Here is a 21,182-nt window from a genome sequence, read left to right as displayed (position 1 = left end):
GCATGATGTGTAGAGGAGACCCTGCCTTTGAACATCCAGCCCAGAACGGGCAACCTGGGTGCCAGGAGGAGCTGTGCTTCAGTGCCAATCACCTCCGAAGCAGCTCGAACCCCTTCATAGGCTGCCACTATCTCTTTCTCAGTTGGGGTATAGCTGGCCTCAGATCCTGTGTATCCCCGACTCCAAAAGCCAAGGGGTCGACCTCGAGTCTCCCCTGGAGCTTTCTGCCAGAGGCTCCGGGTAGGACCATTCTCCCTGGCTGCGGTGTACAGTACATTCTTTGCATCTGGCCCGTTCCGGACTGGTCCAAGGGCTACTGCATGAACTATCTCACGTTTAATTTGCTCAAAGGCTTGTTGTTGCTCAGGGCCCCATTTAAAATCATTCTTCATCCAGGTCACGTGATAGAGAGGGCTTACAATCGAACCGTAATTTGGGATGTGCATTCTCCAGAACCCCACAGCACCCAAGAAAGCTTGTGCTTCTTTCTTATTAGTTGGTGGAGACATTGCTGTTATCTTGTTGATCACATCTGTAGGGATCTGGCGACATCTGTCTTGCCATTTGATTCCGAAAAAATGGAATCTCCTGTGCAGGTCCCTTGACCTTACTCCATTTTATGGCAAAACCAGCTTTCAGCAGGGTTTGGATTATTTTCCTCCCTTTCTCAAAGACTTCTTCCGCTGTATCGCCTCACACAATAATGTCATCAATGTATTGCAGGTGTTCTGGAGCTTGCCCCTGTTCCAGTGCATTCTGGATCAGTCCATGGCAGATGGTAGGGCTGTGTTTCCACCCCTGGGGCAGTCAGTTCCAAGTGTACTGGACGCCCCTTCAGGTAAAAGGAACTGTGGCCTGCATTCTGCTGCCAAAGGAATTGAGAAGAATGCATTGGCAATATCAGTTGTGGCATACCACTTGGCTGCCTTTGACTCCAGTTCATACTGAAGTTCTAGCATGTCCGGTACAGCAGCACTCAATGGTGGTGTGACTTCATTCAGGCCACGATAGTCTACTGGTGGTCTCCACTCTCCGTTAGACTTTCGCACTGGCCATATGAGGCTATTAAAGGGTGAGCGAGTCCTGCTGATCACTCCCTGACTCTCCAGTCTACGGATCAGCTTATGGATGGGAGTCAGGGAGTCTCGGTTGGTGCGATATTGCTGCCGGTGCACTGCTGTGGTTGTGATTGGCACTTGTTGTTCTTCGACCTTCAGCAACCCCACAACAGAAGGATCCTCTGAGAGACCAGGCAAGGTGGACAGCTGCTCAATTTCCTCAGTCTCCAAAGCAGCAATATCAAAAGCCCATCGGTACCCTTTTGGTCTTTGAAGTACCCTCTCCAGAGGTAGTCTATGCCGAGGATGCATGGAGCCTCTGGACCAGTCACAATGGGGTGCTTTTGCCATTTCCTCCCAGTCAGGCTGATCTCAGCCTCCAGTACAGTCAACTCTTGGGATCCTCCTGTCACTCCAGAAATATAGATGGGTTCCACCCCTTGACAGCTTGACGGCATCAGGGTACACTGTGCACCGGTATCTACGAGAGCTTTATACTTCTGTGGGACTGATGTGCCAGGCCAACTGATCCACAAAGTCCAGTAAATCCGATTGTCCCCTACCTCCACCTGGCTGGAGGCAGGGCCCCTCTAGTAGTCATCACAATTTTGGGCACTTAAGTCGTATTGAAAGGGATTATTCTTCGTTATCACAGGAGCTGGAGTAAAATCAGCTCTTCCACTCCATCTGGGAACCTGCTCACCGGAGACTGAAGCCGCAGCTCTCATGGGATGATCAGCCTTGACCCTTGTTCCTATTTTCAATTCACGCACCCATTCCTCCAAAGCTGAAGTAGTTTTTCCATCCCACTTCCTCATGTCTTCTCTGTGATCCCGCAGGTAAAACCATAGGGTGGCCCATGGCGTATCCATCCTATATCTTCTCTCTTGATCAGTAGGACACCTTTTGTTAATAGCTGAGAAGTGGGTTGGTACACATGGGGAGCTGGATAGATTGGATAGATCGTCTCTCAATTGTTTGAACTCCTGAGACAGTTTTTCCACAGCTGAAATGGTGGAAGGAGTGAGGTTGTCTTTGAACTCTTGGAGCTGACAAGTCATTTCATCCACTGTTGGTGGTATTATGTCATTCCAGGTTATTGCTGCCAATGAATGGGCTTACGATGATGGTGCACTCCATGTAAATTTCTGCCACATGGGTCATGTACATTTGACTTCATCTGGATCTACGGGTGGATTCCCAGCATCCAGTCTGCGATAGATCATCTCTACAATGGCTGACTCCCTCAGAGTCTGGATGCCTTTCTCTATCGTGGTCCACTTGGCCGAACGACTCATAACATTGTCCTTGTATGGAAACCGTTCTTTCACAGCTGCCAAGAGCCGCCTCCAAAGGCTGAGGGGCTGTTTCTGTTTTGCAATTGCTTTGTCAATTCCCCCTTCCCTAGCAAGTGATCCCAGCTGCTTGGCTTCCCTACCTTCTAGTTTGTGACCCTTGGCCCCATTGTCCCAGAATCGGAGCAACCAGGTGATGATGTGCTCCCCTGGTTGATGGGTAAAATCTTTTCACATATTCTGTAGCTCAGTTGAAGTCCGAGGTCAAGAAGTCATCTCTTCTTCTTCCTCTTCCTCTGATTCATGTAATAATAACTCTTGTTCAGATGCTGTCCTGTGTAGTAAGTACATTGGTTCTTCATCTTTCTTCACTGTATGGGTTGCTCTTTGTGCCTCGTTTGCTTTTCCCTTGTGTACAGGGGCAACTGATATTGGTACAAATTGGTCCTCTGGTTTAGCTTCAGTACTATCACTGTGGTTGGAGTGGCTGCAGTACCTGTTGTCGGGGTTGGTGCAGCCACTGTGCTTGGGGTTTGAGTAGCACCAGCAACTGCACTGTCTGTTGCTGTCGGGGTTTGGGTAGCTGCTGTACTTGTCACTGGGGTTGGTGTAGTTGCTCTGCTTGGTATTGGATTAGCTGTGTTGTCTGTTGTAGTCTGAATAGCTGCTGTACTTGTCACTGGGGCTGGTGTAGCTGCTGTGCTTGGAGCTGGAGTAGCTGTGTTGTCTGTTGCTTTGCCATCAGATCTAGAGACATTTTTTTCCTTTTAAAGGTGCTGGATAGTGTTGAACAGGGCTCTGTAGGTGTAGGCCAAGCTCCAGCACGTTGCCATGGTTTGTCCCTCTCTGGTATGACCAGGATGACAACACACCTCATTTACATGTTTTACTAATTTTTTCTGAATATTGCACTTGTTCAGTGGTGAAGATCCAAAGCACTGGAGGGGCTCAGTGGACCAGATATTTGCCCATACTATCCCACATACCCTGCCACTCATAGCTGTTCAGCCTTGGGGAAAGTCTCTTGGTCCTCCTATATCGTCATCTAACCCTAGACAAGGCCCAAACCCGTATCTGCTTAACTTTCGAGATCAGATGAAATCGTTGTGGGTAAAACACACTCTGTATGTGTACCAGCATGGTGATCCTCATCACAATCAGCAGGCAGGCCTCAAGGGTATCCAAAGGCCATTCAAAACCTTCAGAATTCTCAAATGATGCTATAGTCTGGTGGGGGAGCTGGGAACATAAGGGAATGCCTCCTTCATAGGTGGATCACCTGAGGAGGAAAAAAAAGATGTGCAATTTCTAAACACTTCCGTATATACCTCCCAAAGTATAGAGGTGATGACCACACTGGGAACGCAAGCCAGATCAGTTTCATGATTCTATTGTATTACAAGTCATTACCATAAAGTACAATGAAACAAGAACCTTAGCCCAAGCCCCCCAGCCGATAAACACTATAACAGCAAATACCGGCTGTGAGTAAGGTACGACATGCTGAAACTGTGAGATCAAGAGCAACAACTTTGAGAGCCAATAAATCAGCATTGTGACGAGTGACTATTAATCCAAAACACTGAATGCTTATCATAAATACTATTAGACACACTCTGGTCAGATCTGTCATTATCTCAACCCTTCATGCCCCACGTTGGGCACCACAAGGAACTGTCGTGGTTTAAGCGCAGGCGGTAACTAAGAACCACGCAGCTGCTCGCTCACTCCCTCCACCTTCCTCCCCCTGCTCCCAGATGAAGAAGAATGTAACTCCCACAGGTTGAGATAAGAACAGTCCAGCAACTAAGGTATAACACAAACCACTACTGCTACCACCAATAATAATAATGATAAGGGAAATAACAAGGGAAGAGAATACAACCACTCACCACCCACTGACTGATACCCAGCCTGACCCGAGCAGCAATCTAACCCTTCTGTGTAACTGACCCCAGTTTATACACTGAGCAAGACATGCTGTGGTATAGAATACTTCTTTGGCTAGTTCGGGTCAGGTGTCCCATCTCTGCTTCCTCCCAGCTTCCCCTTCTCCCTGGCAGAGCATGAGACTCAGAAAGTCCTTGTTCAGAGTAAACATTACCTGTCAACAACTAAAAACATTAGCGTTATCAGCGCTGTTCCCAGGCTGAAAGTCAAAAACACAGCTCTGCACCAGCTACTAAGAAGGAGAAAACTACTACTGCTACTGCTGAACACAGGATAATGCTGTTTTGAACCTCTCTGACTACCTGAAATGTCAACAAGGTAGGTTTTTCCCTCCCTAACCCTGCCAGTATAAGACTGCAGCAGCAAGAGCAGCTCCAGTGGGATTTAGGGAGCTGAGATTTTGAACTAATTAGCAAGTTAGTCACGGGTTTGAAAACCTGAAAGCAAGTAAACATCATTCAGAAAAGGGAAAGCTCCTCCATCAGATGTCTTATCTTGGAGCTTGTGCTACCAGAATTCCTGTTTCTGTAGATGAACTTCTCCATGTGGTGGAGTTGATCAAAAATATCAGTTAGCTTTTTCAGGAAAATTAGATTTTTTATTTTAAAGAGAATGCCTTGAATTTTGGTAAAACAAGGAATATTTTTATGCATTTCCTTTCTTGCTTAGTAGTTATGATTTTTTTTTTTTTGGGGGGGGGAGAGTGTTGTTTTGAACTTTCTGTTTGTTTTGGAAGTAATTTTGGCCATGTTCTCTAGTGTCAACTCCCCTTCCTCAAGAAGATGTACGATCTCTGGGAGGTAGGAAGAGGGGGATCCATCTGCAGCTGCATGCAGGGACAAGGGTAAGTCATGAAACCTCAGTAAGGTGGGTATCAAGGCATGAGCTGCACTCGTTTCTGGGGGCTTTGGCACCACTCCTGTTCTTCTGGTAGTCAAGGTCCCCAGAAGGACCCTACTTTCTGAGCAGTGCAAAAGCATGGGTGGCTGGCTGTAGGCTAGGCTAAGCCAAGGATACAGAAACTGGCAAACTTTTCTATGACCTGATGGTCTGACAGTGCTTAGTCTTTCGTTGTATCTAACTCTGGTTTTGGTATGTTAAACTATCTGAAACAACTCCATGTAGGACTGAGAACAAGAGGTTTTTGTATGTCGTCACGTGCAGTGTTGCAGTGTTTCCAGGCTCCCAGTTTTGGCACACAGCAGGGACTTGATCTTTTTTACCTTTTATCCCAGAACTGGTGTGGAGCCCTTGGGAAGTGCAGCGCTGGCTCAGGAGCCAGGTGCTCCTTCCACAGCTTTCTATGGTGGGGTGGCTCAAGAAAACGCTATGCACATTCACTAAAGAAGGATTTCAGCTGCAGCTTACAGCGTGTACTTGGCTGTGCAAACATTGACAAAACCTCATCAGGGCTGTGCGCAAACACAGCCTGCAGGGTGTGGGTGTGAGGCTGAGGTTGTGATAGCTGATTATGGAGGAGCTTTCAGGCTCCATCTATAACCCCAGCTCTGCTGCAGGTGGGTATGCAGGCTGGGCTATGTTCAGGTAATCCCCTGGAGCAAAACCTGCTGGTGCTAGAGTTACACCTTGGAAAAGGGGCTGTGGTGAGAGGGAGGGTGCTGGCACTGAAGTGGGGAATTGCTTGGAGGGGTGCAGGGATGCAGGAGAGGCTGCTTGAGGCATCGGGGCTCAGATTCTGACTGCTGTTCCCTTGTAACCCGGGGTGGTGTCTGCAACCTTATCTCCCTCTGGGGCTTGCAAGTGTAAGGCAACGGCTGTCCTCTAGCTGGCACAGATAAATTTTCACACCCAGAAATCAGTAGCCAGAACATGGCTTTCTGGGAATAAGCCCTGCAGATGGGAAATGACTTTCAGTATCACATTGAGGAGTTGGGGTGGGAGGATCCCAGGAAGAAAACAAGAAGTCTTGTGAAAGGAATCATGTCCATGCGAGCACGGGAGTCCATGCCAGGCTGGAAACGTGTTGACAGAGATATGGGCTTTGGTCAGCTGACACTTGGGGTATTTGCAGCTGGAAGGGCTCTCAGTAGGGGGGAAATTTTAGTGGTTGAGGGTGTATCAGCTACCAGACTGTGGCCCCAAAGGCATGGCCAGGCTGGACTTGGTCTAACTTGGTATTTTTGCTCCTGGACTTCTTTGTAGCTGTACCTTTATATGGAAAGGGTCTCACAGGGAGTTATGTGGCTCCTTTTGACCACCTTTTGGGAATCAAGGTACAATTTCCCTTAAGATCTTTTAAAGAAGAAGAATGAAAACAAGAACCGAAAGCAGAGCCCAGTGTGAAAGGAGATATTTGCTAACACATGACCATGTGCCCCAGCTCCCACAAATGGCTCTGGCTTAGCGGTGCCCAGCCTGGGAGCTGAAACCTCTGGCACCCAGGGGTGCGCACCTAGCAATGTCAGCCTCAGTAGGCAGCAGGAGACTGGAAAAACCCCAAACTCCTGAAACCTAGCAAAGCACTGAGTCTGTGGAGGAGCTGGAGGGCTCCTGCATGGGCAGAGCTGCCCAGCAGATGGCTTGGAGGCTTTTGCTGTTTAAATCACCCCTTGCACATGCCAGACTGCAGTTCTCATCTGCATACACCAGCACTTCAAGGTTTCTTCTCACCTACACAGTTTGTGAACACTTCCAGGGGTGGTGACTCCACCACTTCCCTGGGCAGCCTGTTCCAATGCCTGACCACCCTTTTGGTGAAGAAATTGTTCCTAATATCCAGTCTAAACCTTCCCAGTGCAGCTTGAGGCAGTTTCCTCTTGTTCTGTCACTTGTTACTGGATAGAAGAGACCAGCCACCTGCTGGCTCCATCCTCCTTTCAGGCAGTTGCAGAGAGTGATAAGGTTGCCCCTTAGCCTTCATGTCTCCAGACTAAACCTTCCCGTTCCCTAAGCTGCTCCTCATCAGACTTGTGCTCCAGGCCATTCACCAGTTCCGTTGCCCATTTCTGGACCAACTTCAGCAGAGTTAGGACCCTTACCATAACATGGACAAGTCCTGTTTATCTCATGTATTTGCCATCATGGTTTTTTACTTCTCTTTTTATGGGGAAAAAAAAAATTGAATTTTTGTATCTATTTCCTCAATTTCCCTCTTACCATGTAAATGGTGTCACTTTCTTGCAGCAAGATGGGGTGGGTCACTTCAATTTGCTGCTCCAGTCCCAAATCCAGGTGAATTTTTCTCAGCTGGGTTCATGTGGGCAAGACGGGAACAGGAAGTACTTCATCTTGGAAGGCTGGGAGCTGGAGGTATCTCTTAATGAGAGAGAGAGCATTTTGCAGGTAAGTGCCTTTCCAGCACATTCCAAAGCACACCTGTTAATGCCAATGCCAAGACACACATGCTCCGATGGCATCCGTTCAGCAAAGCAACATTTGGAGAAATGAAGCCTATCACAATATTTAAAAAGCTGGCTAAAGGAACAGATTGCTTTGATGAGACATGATCTGGCTAATGAGATCAGGGTTAACACTAACTGAGAAACAGTTTTTTAGGCACTGTATTTAACCCATGCATCAGGGTAGAGATCAACTCTGATGGCTGCTGCTGCCCCATTCCCCTGCCACTCACTCTCCTGGGTGGGCAATGCTTCTTGCAAAACAGGAAAACCAGGTGGTAAATCTATTTTCACAAGACTTACAGTTCTCAGGAATGAAAGCAAACTCAAAGCACTTCCCTTTTCCATTTTTCTAGCCTCTGTGTACTTTTTGCCCTCAAAAAAAACCCCAGCCCAGTAAAACTGTAGCCAGTCTTCAGTGGTAACATCATCCTGGAGAGGACTGCAGTTAGAGTGGAATGAGGTTGCTTTGTCTCTGCCTGAGCTGCGCGTGACGTCTACAAGGAAAATTATATACTTACAAGGCTTGATCCTGCTACTTGCTGTCAGGACATGGGGGCTCAGCCTTCCCACTTCTCTGTTGCTAGAAGAAAGCGGTTGCAGAGATGGCACACAGTTCAGTCCTTGTGAAGAGCATTGATATGGTGAAATTTGGATAGAGAAAATGCGCATACTGTAAGGCACTGGGGGGAGGAAATATTAATTAAAGACAGGAAAACACAGCCATCAATTTGAACGTTTGCTTGCTTTGGAGCAGGTCCCCTTTCTGGGCCAGTCCAATTGCCAGGCAGATCCCCAGTGGGCCTGAGTGGCCCAGCAGGAAAACCCAGTGAGGACTGGGGCAGAAGTCATGCACTGCTCAGAGCGTCCCAGAATTGTTGCCATGTCCATGCACCAGCATCATTCCAATTGTGTCATGGGCTGAGCAGGGGGGACATCAGTGTTAGCCTCCAGAAAGGCAAGCCAGGTGTAATCCCAAATGAGATGAGGAATGTACTCGTGCCTACTCATCTTTGCCAAGGTGGAGTCGGCGGAGATGTGGAAAAGGAAAGACTCTTTCCACAGGTCAAAAGCAGAACGTCCATAGGCCCTACTTCACTACCTTTGCACCTGTGCACCCCTTGGCAGTGGGATCCTGCAGGACAGGGCTCATGGGAAGGGGCTTGCTCCTCCCGTGGTGTCCTGTGAAGAAGGGATTGTAAGAGTTATCCCCATGGGCCCACGTAACACCATCCCTTGATGGCTGGTGCCTCCCTGCACCTCTGTTGTGTCCTGCACTGGGTGGGCTGTAGCTCATTCTTGCTGTCCCCAGGCTGTGCCCTTCCTTTAAGCTGTGGTTTCTTTAATTTGTGAGAGGTCTTTGGTGGGCCTGTCAGCATCATACATTTTCCAGCACTGGAAGGGACACCATCTGCTCAAAAAAGAGCTGTGAACAAAATGTCTCAGACACTCCGAGTTTATAAAAAATGAAAGTGCTTTAAAATACCATATGCTGCATTGTTTTCCTTCCAGCTTTGGCTGACGGCGGAGGTGAAGTGACTAAGGCAGTTTCTGATTAGTCGCTGGGTTTTCCTTTCTGGCCAAAATCACTGGGGCTGAGCGCTGTCACTACTTGCCTGTTTGACAGGAGGTTTTCTTCAGCCTTGGCTGCTGAAAGACAGATTACTCATCTCAAAGACCTCTGCTCTGTTACTTTTAAAGTGAGATTGCTTGACTTTTGCTATCACAGCAAGCCTTGCAGTCAGGGGTGTGCTTAACGCATACTGCAAGCATGCTTTTTTCCAGGCACCTGATTTTGGGGCCTTAGTGGTGTGGGAGCAATAGTATCTCCTTGCCCAAGGAAAGCCATGCCCAGCGGTCACTTGTCATGGCCTGCAGCACCTTAGTATGGCGGTGCCGTGGGGCAGCATCAGGTGCATGCATAGGGAAAACATGGCCAAGATCTCCAGATTATGTGGGGTTGCAAAAAGCAAAGGATGCAGGGAGCCATTTATTAGTTCAGGATAACACAAGATTTGAAATACCAGAGCAGGAAGAATGTTATTTCTGCTCTAAAAATAGCTCCCTCAGCCTTTAAAAACTGAAAAGTATACACAGCAGCTGCCTTCCTGCGAGAGAGGTTGTCCTCTGCCTTGGCAGTGCCACCACTGCAGAGATGCACCACTTCAGTAAGGGCTCAAGTGGACCTGCTGGTTCTGCACTTGCTCTGAGAAGCTGCGGTTTGAGGGGTTTGTAATCCCCAGGGGTCAAAGCCATGAAATCTCTTCAGAGCATGAAGGCCAAAGGTGCAGGATGAAGGAGTGTCACTTGACTGCTAGAAAGACTGTATATAAAATACCAATAAACTGATGATGTACAACAGCTCGATTCTGGGATTTGGAATGGATTTAGGCAGGTGGCTGCTTGTGTTGGTTTGTAAGTGATAACACTGGCACAAAACTGCTGCAGGACAGGGAGGCTCTGAAGAGGGATCTGAACAGCCTGGATTGATGGGCTGTGGTCAGTGCTATGAGGTTCAGCAGGGCAAAGGGCTGGGTGCTGCAATTGGGGCACAACAGCCCCACGCAAGGATACAGGCTTGGGGAATAGTGGCTGGAAAGCTGCCCAAAGGAAAAGGACCTGGGGGTGCTGAATGACAGAACTGAACATGAGCAGCTTGTGCCCAGGCAGCCAAGAAGGGCAGCAGCATCCTGGCCTGTATCAGCAATAGCCTGGCCAGCAGGGCCAGGGCAGCGATCATCCCCTGTACTGAGCTGGGGATGATCAGCTGTGAGGCTGCACCTCGAATGCTGTGTTCAGTTCTGGGCCCTCACTACAAGAGAGACATTGAGGTGCTGGAGCGGGTCCAGAGAAGGGCAACAAAGATGGTGGAGGGTCTGGAGCACAAGTCCTTTGAGGAACGGCTGAGGGAAGCAGGGGGGTTCAGTCTGGAAAAGAGTAGGCGGGGGGAGGGGGGGCTGGGGGAGGGGCTTATCGCTCTCTACAACTACTTGAAAGTAGGTTGTAGTGAGGTGGAGTCAGCCTCTTGCCCAAGTCACAAGTGACAGGACAAGAGATAACAGCCTCAAGCTGTGCCAGGAGACGTTTAGACTCTACAGCAGGAACAATTTCTTCACCAAAAGGGTGGTAAGGCATTGGAACAGTCTGCCCAGGGAAGCTGTGGAATCACCGTCCCTGGAAGTGTTCACAAACTGTGTAGATGGGGCCTTTACTGACATGGTTTAGCGGTGGGCTTGGCAGTGCTGGGGTAAAGGCTGGACTTGATGAGCTCAAAGGTCCTTTCCAACCTCACTGATGCTATGATTCTATGCCTCTACGCCCGAGGGATGTTCTGAGGTGCCCCAAACCCCGCGCTCAGAGCGCGGCAAGACTTACCTCCACCCCTCCCCGTTAGCTCCCCAGGGCCGCGGCTCCGGCTGCAGTCCCCGCCCATCCGGGGCGGGGCGGGCCTTTACCGAGCCCCCTCCCCAATCTCCCCGCCTGCTCGCTGCCGCCGGAGCTGAAGCCGCCACCGGAGGAGCCGCCCGCAGGTAGGAGCCGTCCGGCAGCAGCAGTTGGGAGCTCGGCCCCTCCTGGGCCTGCCTGTCGCTCTCCCCCCCGTTGGCCGTGGTGTGTCTGGGTGAGAAGGAACAGGCGGGCTGCGGGTGGCGAGCGCTTACCTCCCTGAGGGGCCGGCGGCAGGTGCCGCAGCGCCCGTCAGTAGCTGGAGTCCCGGTGGTGGCTGTCGGCCCTGAAGCTTGCTGGTGTAGGCGCAGGGTGGGTAACACGGCTAGAGCCGCTTAACCCCGGGCCTGAAGGAGCCTGCTGTGGGAGAGAGCTCCTAGGTTATGGTTTCGGCGTCCCTCTTCCCCTGGAGCGCCCGTGGCATCCTTCCGGGGTTGAGGAAGGTGATGGTGATAGAGCTCGGTGGGGCCATCTGCCAGCGCCTCTTCGCATGGGTCTGTACAGAAAATTTCCTGGGTTCAGGCTGTGGAGTGGGCAGGTCCTGCCTTCTCCAAATCCTGTCGGGATGCCTGGGATGCAGGAGGGAAGAGGTTTCAAGCAAGGCTGTTCGTCTCTACTGCTGTCTGTTAGGGAAGGAAGCGTGCGATCCTGCCTCTGAGTGATAGAAAGGGAAAAGCCGATGCTGGGTGCTAATGTCCCAGGGTGCTGATGGGGTCACTTGTGAGCTCAGTCAGCTTTTTCTCTGGTGTGCTTGTGCCAGACCTTTGATTCGAAGCCCTCAGGTTGTGAAGGTTGGAGAAATACTGAGCTAACCCTCCCTTCTGCTTTTTATTTATTTATTATTTGTTTTAACAAAGCTTTTCAGGAAAGTGACCTTAAGGACTGTTTAATCAATATTCACACAGTCCTTACGCCAACCAACAGTACACTTACACGGTTAATTATGAATAGCAACTCAATATGGAAGGGGGGAAGGGTGTGAAAGGTATATCCTAGCACACTGACTGCCTGTTATGTCTTGCTCAAATGGATAAAACTGCCTAAAAGAAGGGGACTTTTTCCTGCTGGCTTTCTGCCTTTGTGTAACAGGGTAAAGAACAGGTACATTTGCTTGGCAGACGTCTGGCTCCTGTTTTCCCTGTTCAAAGTCAAATTATTTTCCTTGTGCCCAGCTGTTGGCATTTTCTGAGCCCGGGTGGTGGAAGTCAGTGCTGTTGTCTCATTTTCCTGCCTAAGATTCTCTGCTGCAGTTTTTGCTTTTCAGATGCAGACTAGGGATGTGTGACTATATGAACACCAGCATTTCCAATTGCTTTTTCCTGGAAGAAATCTCTTGAGCATGGTTTCCTCTCCTCCCCCAGCTGTTTCTGGGCAGCCGGAGATTGTGAGGATAAGTGGGAGCAAAGAAACAGAGGAGGGTCTGTGGGAAATGGGAGAGATGGTCCTTGGCAAGAATATGAGAAGTATAAACTGTGAGGGTGGGGAGGTGGCTGGCAGGTAAGGTGGTTGCTGTTGCAGTAGAGGGCTTGGACCAGGGTTCAGTGGATGCTCCTCTGTTGCCACCAATTGCCTGTGTGACCTCATGGCAAGCAACTCACTACTCCTGTTTTCTAAAATGGGAATAATGGTATTTTTTGCTGTCTCAAGAAGACCTGTAAAGGTCTCTAAGTGCCTGGGCCCCTGGCCTTGTGTCCCCACAGGTGGCAGAGGTTGCACCTGAAGTGCAGGGATGAAGGCAGGATGACAGGGGTGAAAGGGAAGCAAAGCACATTGGGAACAATTGGAGGGAGAAGGTTACAGTGAATGGGAGGAGGGAGGAGAGGTATAGAAGACTGATGAAGCTTCAAAAGCTGTTAAAGGAACTTTTAAAGTAGCTACATATTACCTTGCATGAGGTTTAATGCAGATTTTTAATGTTGAGGTTGCCTCTGGATGGTCATGCCTGCAAGGGAGAAATGCCTACTAGAGCAGCATCTTCTGTGAGAGTGCTGTTTGCTTAGTCGAGAAGTGTTTGCCTTTGGCAGGCATGCAGCCCTGCCTCCCTCAGGGAGGGCTGCTTCTGTGTGCAGGACCAGAGGGAAGCCCACCCTCCACCTTGCCTGCTCCACAGTCAAGCAGAGGCCTCCTCCCCAGCACCGAGCAGTTGCTGAGCTGTGCTCCTGTGTGGAGCAGGGTATGTTTGGCAGGTCTGCTGGGACAGGAGGCAGAAGTGCTCCCTGGTGCCAGTAGGAGAGGTCTGACTGCCTCTCCCATGAGGAGCACTGGGAAGGGACTGTCTGCTGCCAGTCTGCTGCAATGGTGGGGGGAGCACCTGGATTCCTCGTTTTGATTTCCAGAGTGGGGCAGATCCAGGTAGTTGGGGAAGGAAATTCTGCCCTCCCAGTCTTATTTCCTGCTCCCCGTGTGGAACTGCTGGGATTAGTAGTGGTGGCTGCCTGAGCAAGAAGAAACATTTTTGTTACCACAAGGCTGTTACCAGATATTGCACTTGGGCCACAACAAGCCCATGAAACTCTGCAGGCTTGGGGAAGAGTGGCTGGAAAACTGCCCAAAGGCCTGGAGGTGCTGATAGACAGAGCTGAACATGAGCCAGCTTATGCCAGGCAGCCAAGAAGGCCAACAGCATCCTGGCCTGTATCAGAAGCAGTGTGGTCAGGAGGAGCGGAGCAGTGTAGTGATCATTGCCCTGTGCTCAGCACTGGTGACGCTGCACCTCGAATCCTGTGTTCAGTTCTGGGCCTCTCACTGCAGGAGAGACATTGAGGTGCTGGAGTGGGTCCAGAGAAGTATTATTGAAGCTGGTGAGGGATCTGGAGCACAAGTCTGATGAGGAATGGCTGAGGGAACTGGGGGCTTTAATCTGGAGAAGGCTCAGGGAGCACCTGATCACCATCTACAGCTACCTGAAAGGAGGATGTAGTGAGATGGGGTTGGTCTCTCCTCCCACGTAACAAGTGACAGGACAAGAAGTAACAGCCTCAAGCTGCACCAGCGGAGATTTAGGCTGGATGCTAGGAACAATTTCTTCACCAAAAGGGTGGTCAGGCATTGGAACAGGCTGCCCAGGGTAGTGGTGGTGTCAGTGTCCCTGGAAGTGTTTGTAAAGTGTCTAGACAAGGCCTTTAGTGGTTAGTGGTGGACTTGGCAAGCCTTGGGTAACATTGGACTTGATGTCAGGGACAGTCTCCCCAGTGTGGTCTTGGCCCAGATGAATATTCTTAGAAGTGGTTTAATGCTGTCTCTTGCAGCACGGAAAAGTCTGTCTCTGAAAACATTTCAAAAGACAGCAGAAGTCTTAAGTGCTCTGGATTTGATGGAGATTCTGGTCAGAGCAGGCTTGCAGACTTGCCCCCTGTTTAATGGGTGGAAGCTGTTCTCTGGTCCCCTCTGTCCATTGTGTTTGCAACAGGTTTGCATGAAGTGAAATGCTGTGTGGCACCTTTCTCCTGTAACTCACCTGGGCACCCTGCAAATGGCAATTTATGGTTGCAGCAGCCTGGAATACCGGTAAATAAGTTTAACTAATTCCTGCAAATGAGGAATGCTGGCATGGCAGTGAGGAACACCACAGAAATGCCTGTGTATGGTTGCTTACCTTGTAACTTGTCTCAGGGCAAATGACTTCTACAGGTCTAAGCGGAGCCAGAAGACTGACATGGTAGTTTACAGCCTTGACACCATCTATGCTGGGCTTTGGTGATTAATACTAAGGAAAGGAGACCTCAGTTTGCCATGTGAGTACTGGCTGAAGAGGCTGGTGAGGGCAAATTGTCCTGACAAAGCTTGGTGTGCTGTGCCGTGGTTTCTTAAAGCTCACTGGCCTTGGGTTTTCCCCATGACTGATAAGTGCAGACTGCTTGGTATTTACACTTCTGCTGGTGTAAATACCAGTGGTGCTCACTCGTGTAGCTGAAGGAAATGCTGCTCTGGGGACAGTGCGCGTCTCTTCAAAAGTGTAGAGCTGCAAAGTGCGATGAAGAAAGGAGCTTGTGTTTCCAAGTAGTGGATAAAAGAGGGGTAGAAGAGGCAGGAAAGATGAGATGAACAGATGGGAAAAGCCCTGCTTACATGGCATGGGAAGCTCTGTAGCTTGAGTGTATGTTTTGTGTTTGCTGGGGAAGAAACAAGGCAAGGTAGCAAAGGGAGTGAAACCTGGAACTGTTCTGGCGTTCTAGGGCATGCACTCTCATCCAAAAACTGCAGGAGAAGGAGACAATATAACCAGGAATAACTGCTCTGTGCAGTCTGCTCTTCTGGGCTTAGTCTGTCTTTTGTTACCTTCAAAGCTGTCTGTAAGTCAGCATGACATACCTGTCTCTTTCTTCACCAGGTTTCACTTCCCTGTGGTGTGTTCTTCGCCACTCCCTACGCTTACATTGTTTTCCTGATAATGGGACAAACCTTTCAGCAGGCTTCCTACCCCCTTCCGTTGTAATGTGTGTGTTTGTTTTGCTTGCTCATGCACATTAGAAATGCTTGAAGGCATTCATGTTTTTGGAAATAAAACACCTCCGCAGACCCTATCAATCTGTTAATACGCTGTCGGCATCACTGTACCTTATGGGAGGAGGAAACACCCGTTCTGCTTGCTGCTGGTTCAGGCAGCAGTTATTAGATTGGGGTGGTTAAGGTGGAGGATGATTACTGGACAGCCTGTCTGCACGGTGCCTCAGATTTTGTTGGCTTTGCCACAACGTCCGCCTGCATTTGTGTACTACTTGCAGGGCAAGAAGATGGTTTCAAGAGACTCTTTCCTCACGGTACAGCTGAAGCAGGGAGAGCTTTGCTGTCTTTTGGTTTATAACAAAATAAATAACCCTCATTATTTTCTAGCAACTCTTCACTTTGGGGTTCAGCTGAGACTTTGGGCTAAGTGCCATTCTCACAAGCATCTCAGACTAAAGGGCTGACTAATCATGCAAGGAAAAAACATACCTTTGTGATGATGGTGTGGGATTGTGAGGTTGAGTCTTCATTGAGACTCTGCTAGAGGCTTCCCTTGCATCTCAGGAAAGCTCTGGCGAAAGTGTCCCCAGTCTTGAGTACCTCTACTCTTGGAGAGGGAGTAAAGCATCTGCCTGGGAACAAGGGCTGTGCAACACACTTGCACTGTGAGTATTTGCTAGGGTCTGGTGCCACTCGTCTCTTGTAGCTCCTGAAGTCGTTGAGGGCTGAATCTTGCAGTGGGCACTCCCGACAGAATGGAGTCCTTGAGACAAACACACAGCACCTGCAAATGCTCCTCAGCTCACTGTAAGTCTCGCTTTAAGCTGTGTCTGTTTCTGGCTGGTTTCACTGCCCACTGACCGACCCAGCTCCTTCTGTCTGAACTGGGTATGTAATTGTGCCTTACCTGTCTCCTGCCTCTGCCTTCTTTGCCTATTGCAGGCTGAGGGCCATGACTGCCCAAGCCCTGCTCGTGGTATGAGTGGGACCTCATGGAAGTCGGCATGGGCCAATGTGGTTGCATGGGTCCGACTGCATCACTGTCAAAGCTTGCAAAACATCCCTTTGGTCCTAAAGTGGCAAATTATTTTATTTTATAACAAAATAATCTTTTTATGGCAAATTAATGTTTCTTTTATAACATCCAGGAGCCTAGAGCAGGATGTGCCTGGTTTGTACAATGCCAAATGTGAGAGGGCAGACTCAACCCAGAAGATTTTACAGTTGACATCTTTGGCTGTAACACAGCAGCTCAACACTGTTTCCTAAGTGGCCTGTAAGTACAATGTGGAGGAGCAGGAAGCAGCATACCAAGGGCACTCTTTGAATGACAGTAGAGTGGAGAGGGGTGATGCTGACCTCGGGACCCAGTGGTGCTGGAGGGGTATCTCTGAGTAGGCCATGCTGTTGGTCTCATGGTCTTCTTACCAAGTCACTCAGGCTGACTGTGTAGAATTGTAGAATGATTTGGGTTGGAAGATACCTTCAAAGGTCATCTAGTCCAAACCCTCTGCAATGAGCAGAGACATTTGCAACTAGATCAGGTTGTCCAGAACCACATCCAGCCTGGCCTTGAATGTCTCCAGGGATGGCACATCCAACATCTCTCTGGGCAACCTCTGCCAGTGTTTTACCACCTTCATCAGGTGATGGTATGGGCAAGCAGATGCTAATACAGCCTAATCTGTCCCCATTATTTGGTGACTAGAAGGCTCCATTTTTTTGGTACTCTTCCCCTATCTCCATTAGGTTTGTGTTGGCCTGACTATTTCCTTAGTACGCTGAATGTATTTACGGTGTGTGAAATGAGAAAAGAAATATGTACAGATGTTTTTGTGGGTGGAAGCATTGCCTCTCAAAATTGTTGCAGGATTACTGAAGCATTTCCTGCTTCCTCCATGCACAACCCAGAGATGTGTTTACCTTTTCCCATTCCTCTGTTATATAAATGAATCAAAATGGCATTTCTGTGCACCCTTGAGATGGTAAGTGGGTACCTGGAACAAGCAGAGCATCATACCCTGCTGAGGGACAGGATCGCTTCTTCTCCTGTTACCCCATTGTTTTGTTTTCCTGTTATTACTTACAAGTCTTTGGTATGCCTTGTGTCTCTCATTGTGCACTCAGGCTGGGAACATTGAGATAAACCTGAAAATGCTCTGCTTTGTTATGTTGGCATTTGTGACTTGTGGGTGGCAGGTTGTGTAATGTGCTGGTTTGTATCTGCTCAGTTACAGTGATTAGGTATCAAGTGACTGTGGTTATTTTTGCTTTTAAATGCAACAGAGAGCTAGAGTGGGCTTCTCCAAAAGACAAATTGTGTTTGTTCCCCTTCATTGTTGCTGAATGGCAGCGATCCTTTATGACTTGCCATTAGTTTTGGACGACGTCCTCCTTCTCCCAGTGCTTCTGGCTCTGTACCTATTCTCTGAAATGACGCAATGGCCTCACACTGTGGAATGCAAGAGCATTGCTCGGGCTTATTATGCAGTTAGTGTCCGGGCCCTTGAATGCGTGCTTAAAAAAGACATATGATGCTGTTAATGTCCTTTTCTACATTTATGTTCCTTGGTGAAAGCAACTTCAGGAAGAACCTGTACCTTTGCTTGGCAGATGAAATTAAGATGCCAACAGTAAATGAACCTTGAGCAAGCGGCAGTACATGTTTGGTGAGCTGCCTGCTGTAATTGAAGTGCATACATTAGAGGAATGGGAGCTTAATTGGTTGAGGGGGTGTAGTGGGGCAATGGTAATAAAAGCAGAGCAAACAGTAGACACAGTCTGAACAGATGTAGAGATAAAAATAGGACTAGAGATAAGGGAATAAGCCTGTATTAAAAGAAATTCTCAAGACACACCCTGTGGCAGTGCTAATGTGAAACCCTTTGCAGTTCTGCACCCTGACCCGTGATAACTGGCAGCAGGAGTGAACCTTGATGGGGTTTTTGCAATGCTGGGGTGAGACCATGAGTTAAGAGAGACTGGAAAATCAGTGCTAGATTTTGGGAAGGTGGGCTGTCTCTAGCTGGGGTCTTCTGTGAATCTGAAAATGTGTTTTTATTAGCCTTGGGGATCCATTGCACCACGAAGGCTTTCTGTCACTGAAGGCTTACTGAGCAAGCCTTAAAAAGGGAAAATAGATGGGTCTGTGGAATTACCAACTGCCTTCTGGCACAGTGGGTTTATGTGGGAAAACATGGGCCAGCAAAAATGGCTGTTGTTGCCAGCTGGAGTTGACTGCTCAGACTGGCATCACTGGTCATGACAGCAGTGCAGAGCAGAGCTGTGGAGAGGAAGGCTGGCTTTATGTCATCCCTGTGGAGCAATTAGCTGTCAAAGAAATTGTTTCTGTGTTTCCCACGGAGAATTTAGGTTATTTTTCCTATAGCTCTCAGCATTTTATTTTGGCCAAACTGCGCTGGTGCTGCAGGCGAGGCTGTCATTTGAGTTCCTCGTGCTCTTGTTCCTGTCTGCTGTTAGAGGTGCTGGTCTTAGCATGCACGGAGGTCTCCCAGCTTGAAGACAAGAACATCAGAGTCACCCTGGAATAGGACAGGTTTATCTGAAGGGAACTGCTGAGAATGATGTCCACTGAGCGCTAGTGCAAAAGTAGGCAGGTTTGCATTCCTTGGGGTTTCTCCTTTGGAAGTGAGGTTACACGTAGCTTTGTTCTTGGCACTCCAGTAACACAGGAGGGAGTAAATGAGAAATGTGCAGGAGCTGAGTCTTGGGTTTAAACCTTCCTCTGCCCACGTGGGTATGTTGAAACATCTTCAAGCACGTGTGGGATATGTCAACGGACAGCATTGGAAGGTGTTGCTATTTGAGGATGTGGGGGGAAGGGACCCTTCTCTCTTTCTCTTGGTATTTCATCCACTAGATGCAGGCAGTTCACTCTTCCTGTGTGGGCTGCCAGGGGCCAGCAACACTGCTGGTCCAGCCATTGCTTCCCTACTCTCCTCCAAGGGAATGCCGGAGAGTCCTTGCTCTTGTTTTCCAAAACATCCCAGCCCTGGCTGCACTGAGCTCTGGTGAAAACCTGGCCCCACACAGGTGACTGTTGTACTCCCTGGGAGTGCTGTCGTTCCTCCTTGGTGTGAGCCCAGCCATGCTGAGAGGTGTGTAGGGAATGTGTCTAGGTGTTTCTTTTTAACCAGCTGATATGAATGTGTTTCTCCAAACTATGGACCCAGCTTCCCATCGGGGTGCTGAGCTCTGCCATAGTCATTCATTTAATATGCAGTGATTTTGGATGTCATTTTCTGTTAGTTGTCGATAGAAGGGGACTCTGTATGGCACAGTGAATATTAAACACAGGGCTGTTCTCCAAGGGAGTGAGTCTGTGGCTGTGTCACACTGACTTTGAGGAAGCTGAGCTCCACACCTGCTCCTGCTCCACTGCAGAGCTCAGCAGAGAGTAATGGTTATCTGAACAGCATTTTTACATTTCTCTACCTCATCCTGGTCTGGATTCTCCCTCTCTGTGTGCTGACTTGCTGCTCTGCCTGGCGGAAAAGCCCCATAAAAGTCATGTGCCACCTTCTTCTCTTCATGACAGACAACGATGAAATAGCTTGCAGAGGCTGCTGTTTCTTGTCTGGGAGGCATGCTGGAACATGGAGGAGCTGTGGCATCCGGTTAATGAAGACAAGTATAATGGCTAGTATTTGCTTTTATTGCGTAAGTGAATCCTTTGTACCTTTCCAAAGGGGAAGGACAAATCATAAGATCTACCATCCCCTGACCTGAAAGAATTGTGTTACCTTGGCTTAGTCCATCCACCACTAGAGAAAGGAGTGTTGAGCACTGGTTAGCAGCAATTACACTGCAGAGGAAACATGGGGTGTAACAGGAGGTGACCTGTCTGCTTCCTTTCAGCCAAGACAGGAATGAGGAGCTTGGCTATGGCTGCCTTGTGTACTGGCATTTGGGAACTGTGCTGCCAGGGACACAGCACCTAGTTCGCGACATTTCTGGTACAGGTCTCCCGGTACCAGAACAACAGTAACACCAGCTAAGGGATGCTGCTGCATGTTGATGGGCTGCATAAACGCAGGGGCAGCGCTTTGCAGAATAGTTGCAACTGCTACAGCAGGAGCTGTGTGGGGAACAGAGCTATGAAACGCTTTGTGTCTCCTGTGCAGGAGGAAACAGAGATGAGTCCACCCTCATTGATAATTTCCTCTGACCTGTTACACTGTGCTAAAAATCTGTATTCATGTTGGAGCTAACTGCCTTTTAAAATGATGTACTTAATACTTGCATTGTTTCATGCTCCCTGTCTGCAGTTCTCTGTGCTCCCAAGTCAGGGAGGAGACCTTATCTGATTGCTTTTCTGTCTTTCAGTATTTGCAGTTCAGCCTCTCTTGAGGCTATCTGTACAGATGATACTAAACCATGGCCTCATGGTTTTGTGCAAGTGTGGTGTGGCTCGGGGTACTGCAAGGGTGTTCTTCTGTATGCCTGCCAGGCAATGTACAGGGAAGACCTGTAGGGGCAAGCCTGAGGCATGCCTTCTGCAGGGCCTGGGGAGCCTCACGTCAATTCCTTCAGTCTCTGCCTCTGTGGGACCCAAGCAGTGTTAGGCCAGTGTTGCCTTTGCAGCCCATGGCTGTCTTGTGGGGTGGGGA

The 21,182-nt window shown here is 49.1% G+C and overlaps 1 protein-coding gene and 1 long non-coding RNA gene across 14 annotated transcripts in view; one reads left to right on the top strand and one right to left on the bottom strand.

The window, feature by feature from the left end:
- Window positions 1-3,572: 3,572 nt before the first annotated feature.
- On the bottom strand, window positions 3,573-10,314 carry LOC308232857. The gene is made up of 3 exons (XR_013958882.1): window positions 8,184-10,314; window positions 7,421-7,579; window positions 3,573-3,632 (listed from the first exon to the last, which is right to left on the bottom strand). It is a non-coding gene; the product is annotated as an uncharacterized lncRNA (long non-coding RNA).
- TMEM150C (transmembrane protein 150C) overlaps window positions 4,481-21,182 on the top strand; it is a 29,522-nt gene continuing 12,820 nt past the window's right edge. The window contains exons 1-4 of one of the 13 annotated variants that reach the window (XM_080639059.1): window positions 4,481-4,621; window positions 5,062-5,147; window positions 7,448-7,606; window positions 20,111-20,211. In XM_080639059.1, coding sequence (XP_080495185.1) covers window positions 20,169-20,211 — 43 coding nt within the window. In that variant the 5' untranslated portion in view covers window positions 4,481-4,621; window positions 5,062-5,147; window positions 7,448-7,606; window positions 20,111-20,168. The other 12 variants (XM_080639054.1, XM_080639062.1, XM_080639063.1 and 9 more) reach the window with 12 other exon arrangements.

The sequence above is a fragment of the Psittacula echo genome (genome assembly GCF_963264785.1).
Source record: "Psittacula echo genome assembly, chromosome: 1".
NCBI classification, from domain to species: Eukaryota; Metazoa; Chordata; class Aves; order Psittaciformes; family Psittacidae; genus Psittacula; species Psittacula echo.
This window is presented reverse-complemented; position numbering and strand designations above follow the sequence as displayed.